The sequence below is a fragment of the Malania oleifera genome, chromosome 4 (assembly GCF_029873635.1).
Source record: "Malania oleifera isolate guangnan ecotype guangnan chromosome 4, ASM2987363v1, whole genome shotgun sequence".
In the NCBI taxonomy this organism is placed as follows: domain Eukaryota; kingdom Viridiplantae; phylum Streptophyta; class Magnoliopsida; order Santalales; family Ximeniaceae; genus Malania; species Malania oleifera.
Window position 1 is genome coordinate 102,374,531 of NC_080420.1, and position 11,683 is coordinate 102,386,213.

The 11,683-nt window shown below is 38.0% G+C and overlaps 1 protein-coding gene across 1 annotated transcript; it reads left to right on the forward strand.

Annotated features, from left to right (window-relative positions):
* The first annotated feature begins 7,762 nt into the window (after nt 1-7,762).
* On the forward strand, nt 7,763-11,390 carry LOC131154291 (uncharacterized). The gene is made up of 3 exons (XM_058106970.1): nt 7,763-8,237; nt 8,576-8,717; nt 8,837-11,390. Exon 3 carries the CDS (start codon nt 8,940-8,942, stop codon nt 11,193-11,195), a length of 2,256 nt encoding a protein of 751 aa, XP_057962953.1. The 5' UTR covers nt 7,763-8,237; nt 8,576-8,717; nt 8,837-8,939; the 3' UTR covers nt 11,196-11,390.
* The last annotated feature ends 293 nt before the right edge of the window (nt 11,391-11,683 follow it).

Genomic DNA, 11,683 nt, shown 5'->3' on the forward strand with positions numbered 1-11,683 from the left:
AAGTTATTAGACTTGTATTAACATGGTTTTGAAGGTCTTTGATCATTCTTAGTGAAAAACATCATTTTATACAAAACCTAGCACATTGATCATTCTTAGTAAAAAACATCATTTTATACAAAACCTAGCACATTGCATATTAGTTCTTCATTACATGTGCTTATTTTCTCTTGCTCACTTATTGTGTTTGATTCAATTCTTGAGAGAATAGTGTGAGGTTGGGTTGTAATTTATATTTGTGCATTTAAGGAGCATTGTGTTGTATTTCCATCTTCTTGTAAGGTTGCTTGTAAGGTTTTTTGTGAACCGTTTGGTGAAGGTTCATTGTGAATCGAAGTGAAGGCTCTTAGTGAGCGCGGTAGGTATTTGTTCCCAAGTGTAGGGTTTGGTACCCGAGTTGTAAGGCTTGCTTCGCCGGTGAAGGAGTACTCATAGTGGATTGTGGAATCCTTAGCTTGGTGCTAAGGCGTGGACGTAGGCTCGGTGTTGTACCATGTTAATGTATCACGTAAAATCATTGGTATAGGAAATGTTAAGATCAAAATGTTTGATGGTGCTGTAAAAACTCACACATTCCGAACCTACGGAAGAGTCTAATTTCTTTAGGCACTTCGGGTTGTAATGGATTCAGTTACTATTCCGAAAGTGCAATTATGAAGGTGTGCAAAGGCAATCTAACAGTGATGAAAGGGCAAAGTTAGATGGAAACATTTATTCACTATTGGGCACTACAGTTGTAGGTGGAGCTGCAGCCGTAGATTCTGAATCAGATGAAACCGTCTTGTGGCATATGCGGCGAGGGCATATGGGTGAGCATGGTATGAAATAACTTCACAAAAGGAAGCTCCTAAAAGGTATGAAAACATGCAAGTTGAACTTCTACAAGTTTTATGTTCTCGGGAAGCAAAGTAGGGTGCATTTCAAATCAGCTATACATAAGACAGAAGGTATTTTTTATTACATTTATTCTGATGTTTAAGGGCTAGTGTGATTAGCATCATGAGGAGGATATGTTTATTTTGTGAGTTTTATTGACGATAACTCAAGAAAGATCTAGGTTTACTTCATGCAACACAAGTCAGATACGTTTGCCAGGTTTAAGTTGTAGAAATTTGAAGTGGAAAACCATACTGGGAAGAGAATTAAATACCTCAGGTTTGACAATGGGACCGAGTACGCTGATTCTAGGTTCATGGATTTTTATGCGTAGCAGAGCATTAGGAGACATTTCACTGTTCGTCAGACACCTCAACAAAATGGTGTGGCTGAAAGGATGAACTGAACTCTAATTGAGAGAGCTCAGTATCTCAGGCATAATGTAGGGCTAGCGAAGAACTTCTGGGTAGAGGCAGTTAGTATGACTTGTTTCTTGGTAAACCAATCGCCAAGGGTATCATTAGAGGGGAAAGTGGTAGAGAAGGCATGGACGAAAAATCTATTCCAGATTGAAGGTATTCGGTTGTCTAGCCTATGTTCACGTGTCTAGTGAGAAGAGATCAAAACTTGATGCAAAGTCTACACGCTGCATTTTTTTAGGGTATCAAAAGGGTGTGAAGGGGTTCAAGCTTTGGGATCCAATGGAAAATAAGGTGGTGATCAGTAGGGATGTTGTTTTCGATGAGAAAGTTATAGTAAAACGTACTCAAGAATTTTATGAAGAGCAACAGGAGCTAGAAAATTGGAGTGGAGATGAGCATGTTGTGCATGTGGAGTTAGAAACTCAAGGCAATGATCTTGGTCCCCTGATTGCATGGAGTTATAGCTTAAGAAACTAACAAGTTGACAGTGTTCCTATACAGAGATCTAGACGCACTATCAGAACACCGCCTAGGTATGGATTTGATGATCTGGTATCTCATGCTTTCATTACTAGTTGCAAGGATCCAACTACTTTTTAAGGCAGTGCATGACCAGGAGAAAAGTTGGTGGATGGGTGCTATGATTGAGGAAATGGAGTCACTGCATAAGAATCAAACTTGGGATTTGGTGGAGCTTCCAGATGGGAAGAGAGTGATAGGTTGCAAATGGGTATATAAGAAGAAGGAAGCAATTTTAGAAAAGGAATGAGAGAAATTCAAGGCATGATTAGTGGGAAAGGGGTACTAACAAAATAAGGGAGTAGATTTTGATGATATCTCCCCATCTGTGGTCCGACACACTTCCATCAGGGTGGTGTTGGGATTAGTATCTCATTACGACCTACATTTGAAACAAATGAATGTGAAGACGACATTTCTCCATGGTGACTTGGAGGAGCATATCTATATGGTACAACTAGAGGGATTCAATCAACCTAGGAAAGAGCACTTAGTTTTCAAGTCGAAGAAGTCTCTTTATGGGCTGAAATAGTCTCTGAGGCAATGGTATAAACGGTTTGATTCCTATATGATCCAGATAGGCTACAAGAGGTGTGAGTACGATTACTACATGTATATGAAGAACCTTGGTGATGGTTCTCTTATTTTCTTATTGCTATATGTTGATGACATGCTAATATATGTGAAGGATTTAACTGAGGTAAATCAAGTTAATGGATATGTAGCATAAAGAGTTTGACATGAATGATCTTGGCCAGCCAAGAAGATACTTAGGATAGAGATTCGTCAGGATAGAATTACAGGGAAGTTGTGGTTATCTCAAAGTGGTTATATGGAGAAGGTGTTGGAAATTTTTAGCATGGATGATGCTAAATCGGTATGTACACCTCTAGCAGATCACTTTAAATTGTCTATCGCTGAATGCCCAGGAAAGGATGATGAAATCTAGGACATGTCAAAGGTCCCCTATGCAAGTGTTGTGGGGAGTTTATTATATGTCATGGTCTGTACAAGACCAGACTTGGCACATGCAGTGAGTGTGGTGAGTAAGTTTCACTCTAATCCAAGTAGATAACATTGTAAAGCCATCAAATTGATTTTCAGATACTTACGTGGTACTTCTAATTATGGCATCATGTTCGGAAAGCAACAGGATAGTCCATCAGTTGTGGGGTTTGTTGATGCTGATTGTGTAGGGGATATGGATAATAGAAGGTCCACAACAGGGTATGTTTTCACTCGTATAGGAGGACCCATCTGTTGGAGGTCCATGGTACAATCTCTAGTGGCATTGTCTACAACTGAGTATGAATATATGGCGATTTCTGAAACTGCAAAGGAAGCGTTATGACTTATCGATTTGGTCAAAGAGTTGGGTATATAACAAGGTGGAGTTGTACTGCATTGTGACAGTCAAAGTGTCATTTATTTGGCTAAGAATCAAGTGTATCATGCTAGAACCAAACATATTGATATAAGGTTCTACAGGATCCGAGAATTGATCTCTTCAGGTGAACTTGTACTTAAGAAAGTTCATACATCTGCCTAATGTCCCAGGTTCAAGGTGGAGCAGCAGGTTATGTTTTTTGGATTTCCTAAGGGGCGTATACTCGCCAAGGTAGAGATTGTTGTGTTATGTGGCTCATATACTTGATGGGATGCATGTACAAGGAAGAAGACATAGTGAAAAATCACATGTGCTGAGGAGCAGCAGAGAAACCGTTGATGATTTGGCTAGACCTTCAACGGTTTTGTTGGCTTTTTGAGTCCGATCTCTATTTTGATGTTGACAAAAAGAAGTGTCTCATGTGTGTGCCTAGTATTTTAAATAAGTTCATAATTCGGAATGCACACACAAAAGAGAAAGATGGAAGCAAGAATGGACTTAAAGCTCACATCATCCTGGTTGTTCCATGAAGACTTGAAGAGCAAAATAAGAAGAAGACATTTTTTCTATTTTGTATTGCATTTAATTTTATCCTTGGTCTGTAATAATGCATGCATCTGCATGATATGGACTGATTGCTTAGAAGACTTTAGATAAACCTTAGAGCACCCAACATGGCAAAAGAAAAACCTTTCTCGTAATAGCTAAAATCATACAAAAGGTTTTCATCAATTAGGATCAAAATTGGGGTCAAACATGAGTTTTCAACTAGCTCTTATCGACCGACCCATTTCAATTATAAACACCTCGGTCGACCGAACACACTGTAGGCCAAAAGTCAACTTGTTGACCATGCCTCAGGCGACCAACCGTAAAATGAACGTACCATCCATGGTTAACCGAACCATGGAACTTGACTTTTCTACTATCCTCGGACGACTGAACTTATAGATAAAAAATGTCGTGGTTGAAGAACCGGCAAACCGACTTTAAGCTTGGTCGACCGAACCTATGAAGGTTTGGTTTTTTGCCTTTGGCTCAGCAAACTGGCGTTGCCCACAGCCGATCAAACCTCTTGGGTTGGGTTAATTTTCAGCACCTAAACACGCTTAAATTTTAATTAAAAAAATTTAAAAATACCAAGCACGTCCCCAACGGTCAAAATTTTCTGAAACTCTATATATACCCTTTCATAAGATGAGATTAGCAACTTTGATTAACTCTAAAATTCTCTCTAAACCTTTGTTAATCAAAGTTCCCCCAAATCAATTTTTATTGCTAAAATTATTCTTTTGGGGAAAAATATTTTTAACAAATCTCTCTTAACTCTCTTTTACTTGTTTATTTCAAAATCATTTTTGAAAAGAGTATTTAATTTTGGGCATTTTATTTGTTTCCACATGCATATACTCTCAATTATTATTTATCGTCTGAAAATCATTTTTGAGAGTATTGCTTGGGTTTCTCCCAATTATTTTCATGATAAATATTATTAGGAGAAGTTGTTTATAGCAGAAATGTTTTCTTGAACTTAAACTCCAGATTCTCTAAATACTTTTATTTGCAAAAATCTCTGTTGGAGAACATAATAATCATTTTATATCCATATATTTTATTTGTGCATTAATCATTTGATAAGCACCCTTAATCTATTGAGCATAATCCAAATCATAATAACTGTTGTACATGATCTTCTTAGTTAGAAGCATTTATTTTGTACAAATTATTATATTTGTTGTATTCCGAACATGTGGTCGAAAGAGGATTACATTGGCCTGCAACGTGCACCAGATTGCTTAGACCCGGTTAATAAAGCACCGGATGGTTTAGACCTAGTTAGGAAAACCAGGAGCACCTTTCTAAGGTGTGGTTGTACAAGCTAGGGTCAATCCTGTGAATTTGACTTGGGGTATTCCCTTGCCCAGTAAGGAGAGGGAGGTGTAATAGGTGTCGCTCCACCCGTTAAGCGAGCAGTTAATGGAACCCTCTTGCTTGTGAACTTGAGGTGGGGACATAGGCAGTATTGGTCGAACCTTGATATCATATTGTGTGTTGTTCTCTTCCTTACGCACTTTATTTTCTGCATTTTGAATTCAGTTCATGTATGTTTAATTATTTATTGTATTGATGGTTTTCACATACATGCTTTGAATACCGTGGGTATTGGAATCTGTTTAGAAATATCCTAGGTTATGAAATACTGTTAATAACTGGTTTAACCTACAAAGAAGTTTTAAAATTTCAATTCACCTCCCCCCCCCCCCCTCTTGGGAAAACAACAATTCCAACAAGTTTGATAGCAAATTTTAAACAATTTGCATACTGCTTGAAACCATCGATGGTTTGACCCAATCCGCTGACTGTTTGGCTCGGGGACTCAGCTCAGATTTTGAATTTTGAAAATGGGACGTTAAGTTGGTTGGGTGTTTGGAGGGAAAACCTCTGTGGTGTTTATATATATATGTCTATTGTGATGTATCTGTAACATTGGAAGTATCTTTGACACAAGATAGTACTATTTCTTTGCCGATTGCTCTCGTGGATGTAGGTATTGTCGAACCACGTAATTCCTTGTGTTGATCTTGCTAACATTTGATTTCTTTGGTTGTGTTCTATATTTGCTATTTCATTGTTTGTTGTGTGTGACTTCCACTGTGCAAATTCAAATTTTATACAACAGAGGTGGTCTTAGAAAAGAAAGACTGGGATTTTATAGGTTATTATGGTAGTGGAAGTTAGTGTGAATGATGATGGGGGTTGAAGGAACATAGAGGCTTAAGGTTGTTGGTGCCATAATAGTGTTGGGCGCGAAGAAAAGGGGTAGTGTTGGGAGCATGAAGATCTTGCCTTTTAAATGCTTTATTAAGATGAGATCATATCATATGAGCGTAAAAAAGGGTGTTTTATGCTTACTTTAATGCATAAGAATATTAATTCCAACTTTCGCATGTCCAATCCACTTGGCTAGAGGATAAGCATTTGAGTATTCATCAAAACTAAGCATGATGTATTTGATTTAATGACTATGCACACAAATGAAAACTACAATACTATGTAAAACATTCACCGTAGTGCTATAAAACATCTAGTATGCAAGTTTTCAAACATTCACTACTATTTTTATCTTATGGTCTTACTTTCATTATACTAGTGACCTAAACTGGCCATTCTTCAATTGATAGGCATAATACAAGCTAGTCTATTTGGATTATTAATGCGTGTTTGATAAGTGATGAAGGATTTAAGCTTCATATTCCCTAATTTATGTTAAAATAAGTGCGTCAATGTTGAAAGCTTGCCTTTATAATTGATTAAGCAAATATGAAAATGTATATAATAAATGTCCTTTGCATGATGTTACTATAATTTGTACCCTTTCAGTGACTTATCATAATTTTAGCAATAAATTAAACTTTGTTGGAACAAGCATCACCGTAAATATAATGTCTAAAACAACCTTCAAGCTATTACTTTCTTGATTTCGATGCACATTCTTATGCCACTTTTGTAAATGGTCATTTAGGTTATGTAAGAGTTTCAAAACTATTTGATTCTAAATTGTTTTGTGATTAAGATGTATGCTATTTAATTTGATTCTTAATTGTCTTATGATTAAGAAGTGTACAATTTAATAACCAAATTGCTTTCAACTCGTGTTTGTTTAGTTTATTCCTCCTTTGTCCTTTCTGTTTAGCATTTAAAGTACACAAACTTACTGCATTTGGCAGCATGGTTTTGAGTATTGGATTTTGATTTGGATGAATTTTTGAATAAAAATCAATACAATTTCATATTATATTTTTTTCCAAATCTACGCAAATCCAAATATCCAAAACTCCACCCAAACATAGGATTAGTGTAATTATCTTGAAATTAGTTCTTAAAACATATAATTCATAATTTTAATTGTTAGATTAATTTTATAAAATAGCGCATTGAATATAAACAACTCAAAAAACTGTACTCTTTGCGCTAATACATCACAAAAGCACAAAAAATTTAAAAATTAAGAAATATCATATAAGAAATTATTTAAAGAATCAAAAGCATATAATATGAGTCTGTGGTTTAAGATTGTTCAAATATGCAGTTTAGCTATTTTTTATCTCTCAAGAAGGATAGAAATGTGATGAATTATAATCAATAGTTAGAATCGAACCAATTAACAATCCTATAAGAGCAACAATAAAAAAAAAAAAGAAAAAAAAAAGAGAAACAAAAAAATAATTATTTTTTAAATTAATGCGATTCTATGATTTGAATTTATTTAACTATGATTCAACGCTCTAAAAGAATCGAATAGTCAACGAGTGTCATCAAGAATTAGAATTGAGTTAGATGAACAAACTTATCGGAAGAAAAAAAAAATGGAACTAAAAAAAAAAGAAAATATAAAAAAATAGAAGAGAAGGGAGAAGGAAGGGAAAAAAAATAATAAAAGGAGAGAGAAGCAAGAAACGAAAGTGAAGAAGAAAACAGAGCAGGAAGGTTGGATGAGTAGAAGAGAGGGTTCAGTTAAGTTTCCATATAAAGCAAAGATAAGAAGGGCATTAAAAGAATTTCATGATGAGTTCAAAAAGAGGTGCTTTATTTTGACCTAAATACCCTCTTTGTCTCCGCAAGCCTGCCAGTTTTCCCCTCTCAAGCCTCGCAACGCCCTCTTCTGCCCCTGTAATTCTCCCCTCTCCCCATCCCTACCCTTCCCTCTTTCCGATTTTCCATATTACCCGCCAAACTCCCTCATCCCTTCTCTCTCTCTCACCCTTTTCAAATTCTCGTTACCTCCTTCAATCTTCACTCCACTCTTGCTGTCCCCCTCTTCTCTCCGATCAAACCCTAGTTCTTGGCTCACTTCCCAAACCCTCTTCTTCCCACTTCGATCTGTGCTGTGCATCTCCATCTTCCGCCTCTGCAACCTTTTTGTCAGGCGCCCATCTGGGTTTTGTCTCAAGTTTGGATTTTCCGGCTGCATTGGTTCGCATTATTTTGGAATTAGGGTTTTGTGTTCGATTTTCTGGGCTCGGCGACTTGCGGTACTTTTTTCTTTTTTCTTCTTTTTAACTATGGTAGTTAGTAGTTACTGTTTTATGCTCATTTTTTGTGCTTAACATTTCAGTTTGCAAGTGGTATGTTTTGAATGTGAAAGCAGAATTTATTGCGTTGTATTCTATGCATTTTTAATATTTAATTAATGGGGAGAAAAATGCATCCAAAATGCTGAATGAACAGTTGCTTTGTTCGAGTGTGGCTTTGATGAGTGTAGTTTGAATACATATTTATTTTTCTGAAACTATTTTCCTCTCTTATGTTCGGGTTAACTCAAGTTTGTCTTTGATAGTGTTTTTTTTTCTTAAATTTTGTTCCTTTGCAGTTGGAGGTTTAGCTCAAGACTGTAAGGATCAATGTTTCTGTGGAAAATTTGGAGAGATTTTGGTTATTCTGTGGGCGGGGTGGCGCCAATTCCCTAGGGGAAGAAGTAATGAGACTGGTTAAAAAGAGGATAGCCAGTCTTGGTATGCTCTTTTAGACTTCTTTTTATTTTTTTTTGTATTTATGGCTTCGTCTATTGATGGCAGGTGTGAAAAAGTAGTATTTTTTTCTTTTTTAACATTTTAGCTATTTTGTGAGACAGGATCTCTTTGTTACCCTTAGAAAGGTGGTATGTTGAAGTTTGAACTATAAATTTATCATTTTTCGGGGGCTGAGGAGTTGGAAGTGTCTCGTTGTTGGTCTCTATGATGGCTAACCATGATTTGATACTTGGGCAAAATCACAATCTAGCGCTTGGGCAAAACCAGCAGTTGGTGCTGGGGCATAACCATAATCTGGGTCTTGGTCAGAGCCACAACTTGGATCTGGGACAGGCACATGAACATGATTTAGGTTTGGGACAGACTCATGACCATGAGCTTGGTTTGGGACATGCCCATGACCATGACATGGGTTTAGGACATGCTCATGACCATGAAGGGGCTGATGGCCATAATTATGAACATAGGAATGATTTAGCCATGGACCAGAAACCAGAACATGAAGACCACGAGTTGACTCCTGCACAGAATCATGAATTAGCTCTAGCAGATAACAATGAGTTGAGTGTTTCTGAAAACCAAGATCTTGATGATAATTTGGAGCTAGCTGTAGACCACAGCCAGGAAATGGGGATTGAACCTGCCTCAGATCTGGATGTTCAGCCTCAGTATCTCATCCCTCCTGTTCCAGTTCTCCAGGCAAGAGCCATTATTCCAGCTCCTAATTATGAGCTGCATGTGGGGCAAGAATTCCCAGATGTCAAGAGCTGTCGGAGGGCATTGAGGGACACAGCCATTGCTCTTCACTTTGAAATGCAGACCATAAAATCTGACAAGACTCGTTTCACTGCCAAATGTGCAAGTGAAGGATGCCCCTGGCGCATACATGCTGCAAAGCTTCCAGGTGTTCCGACTTTCACTATCAGGACAATCCACGAGTCCCATACATGTGGAGGAATTGCTCATCTTGGCCATCAGCAAGCATCGGTTCAGTGGGTTGCAACTAATGTGGAGCAACGGCTTAGGGAAAATCCAAACTACAAGCCAAAGGAGATCTTGGAAGAAATTCATCGGGTTCATGGTATCACTTTGTCATACAAGCAAGCATGGCGGGGCAAGGAGCGGATCATGGCCGCTATGCGTGGATCCTTTGAAGAAGGTTATCGATTGCTTCCACAATACTGCGATCAAGTTAAAAGGACAAACCCAGGAAGCATTGCATCTGTTTATGGCAATCCAGTGGATAACTGCTTTCAACGTCTCTTCATTTCTTTTCAGGCATCAATATATGGTTTTCTGAATGCTTGTCGTCCACTGCTTGGGCTTGATAGGACATTTTTGAAAAGCAAATACCTTGGTACTTTGCTTTTGGCTACAGGTTTTGATGGGGATGGTGCCTTGTTTCCATTGGCATTTGGTGTTGTTGATGAGGAAAATGATGATAACTGGATGTGGTTTTTATCTGAACTTCATAATCTGCTTGAGATTAATACAGAGAACATGCCGAGGCTCACAATTTTGTCAGACAGGCAGAAGGGCATTGTGGATGGAGTGGAGGCAAATTTTCCTACTGCTTTTCATGGATTTTGCATGAGGCACTTGAGTGATAGCTTCCGTAAGGAGTTTAATAACACAATGCTTGTCAATCTCTTATGGGAAGCTGCTCATGCTCTAACAGTAATTGAATTTGAAGCAAAAATCTTAGAGATTGAAGAGATATCACAAGATGCTGCATATTGGATTAGACGAATTCCACCTCGGTTGTGGGCTACAGCTTATTTTGAAGGGACAAGATTTGGACATTTGACAGCTAACATAGTTGAATCATTAAATACTTGGATTCTTGAAGCCTCTGGGCTTCCAATAATTCAAATGATGGAATGTATTCGGAGGCAGCTAATGACTTGGTTTAATGAACGCCGTGAAACAAGTATGCAGTGGACATCGATACTTGTTCCTTCTGCTGAGAGGCGTGTTGCAGAGGCTCTTGATCGTGCACGCACTTATCAGGTGCTTCGTGCTAATGAAGCTGAATTCGAAGTTATATCTCATGAAGGAACAAATATTGTGGATATTCGGAACCGTTGCTGCCTCTGTCGGGGCTGGCAGTTGTATGGGTTGCCCTGTGCACACGCTGTGGCAGCACTTCTCTCTTGCAGGCAGAATGTCCATCGATTTACTGAGAGCTGTTTCACTGTTGCAACCTATAGGAAGACATACTCACAAACTATTCATCCAATTCCGGATAAAACTCTATGGAAGGAATTATCTGAGGGGGATCCAAATGTAAGCAAAGCTGTTGAGATAATTATTAATCCACCCAAATCTCTTCGTCCCCCTGGACGTCCAAGAAAGAAGAGAGTTCGAGCAGAAGACCGTGGCCGTGTGAAGCGAGTAGTGCACTGTAGCCGTTGCAATCAGACAGGTCATTTTAGAACAACATGTGCAGCACCCATCTAGGTCTTCACTGCTTTCAAATTTGGGCATTCCCCTTTCATGTGCAAAGAAAGTATTTCTCAATATTCTCTGTTATTCTTATTAGTTAGATGTGCGAGGTAATGCTGTATTTTATTTTTCGTAGACATTAAGTGCACCATTAGCTATTATAAATGAAGATTCACCTCAATAATACTATTTCATGGAGGATTATGATCATAGTTTTAGCTGTTAATTTATGGGAAGTGGTTTTTGCTGCCGCAGAAGTTGGGCTTGTCTTAGATTTCTCTGTATTATAGCTGTTTGCGGCTTATGTTTTCTGTATAATCTTTATTTGATTACTTCAATCTGTATTTTGGATTTCTACCACCATGTCCGTGACTGGAGCAAGCTGAGCCAAGTCGAGCGTTGCTCAACTCCCTGGATTTGTGGTAATGAAGTCAAGCTCAGCCTTGGCCAAAGGTTACAAAACTGAAGACAGCTATACAAAATCTAGGTCAGTTAATGTCCTG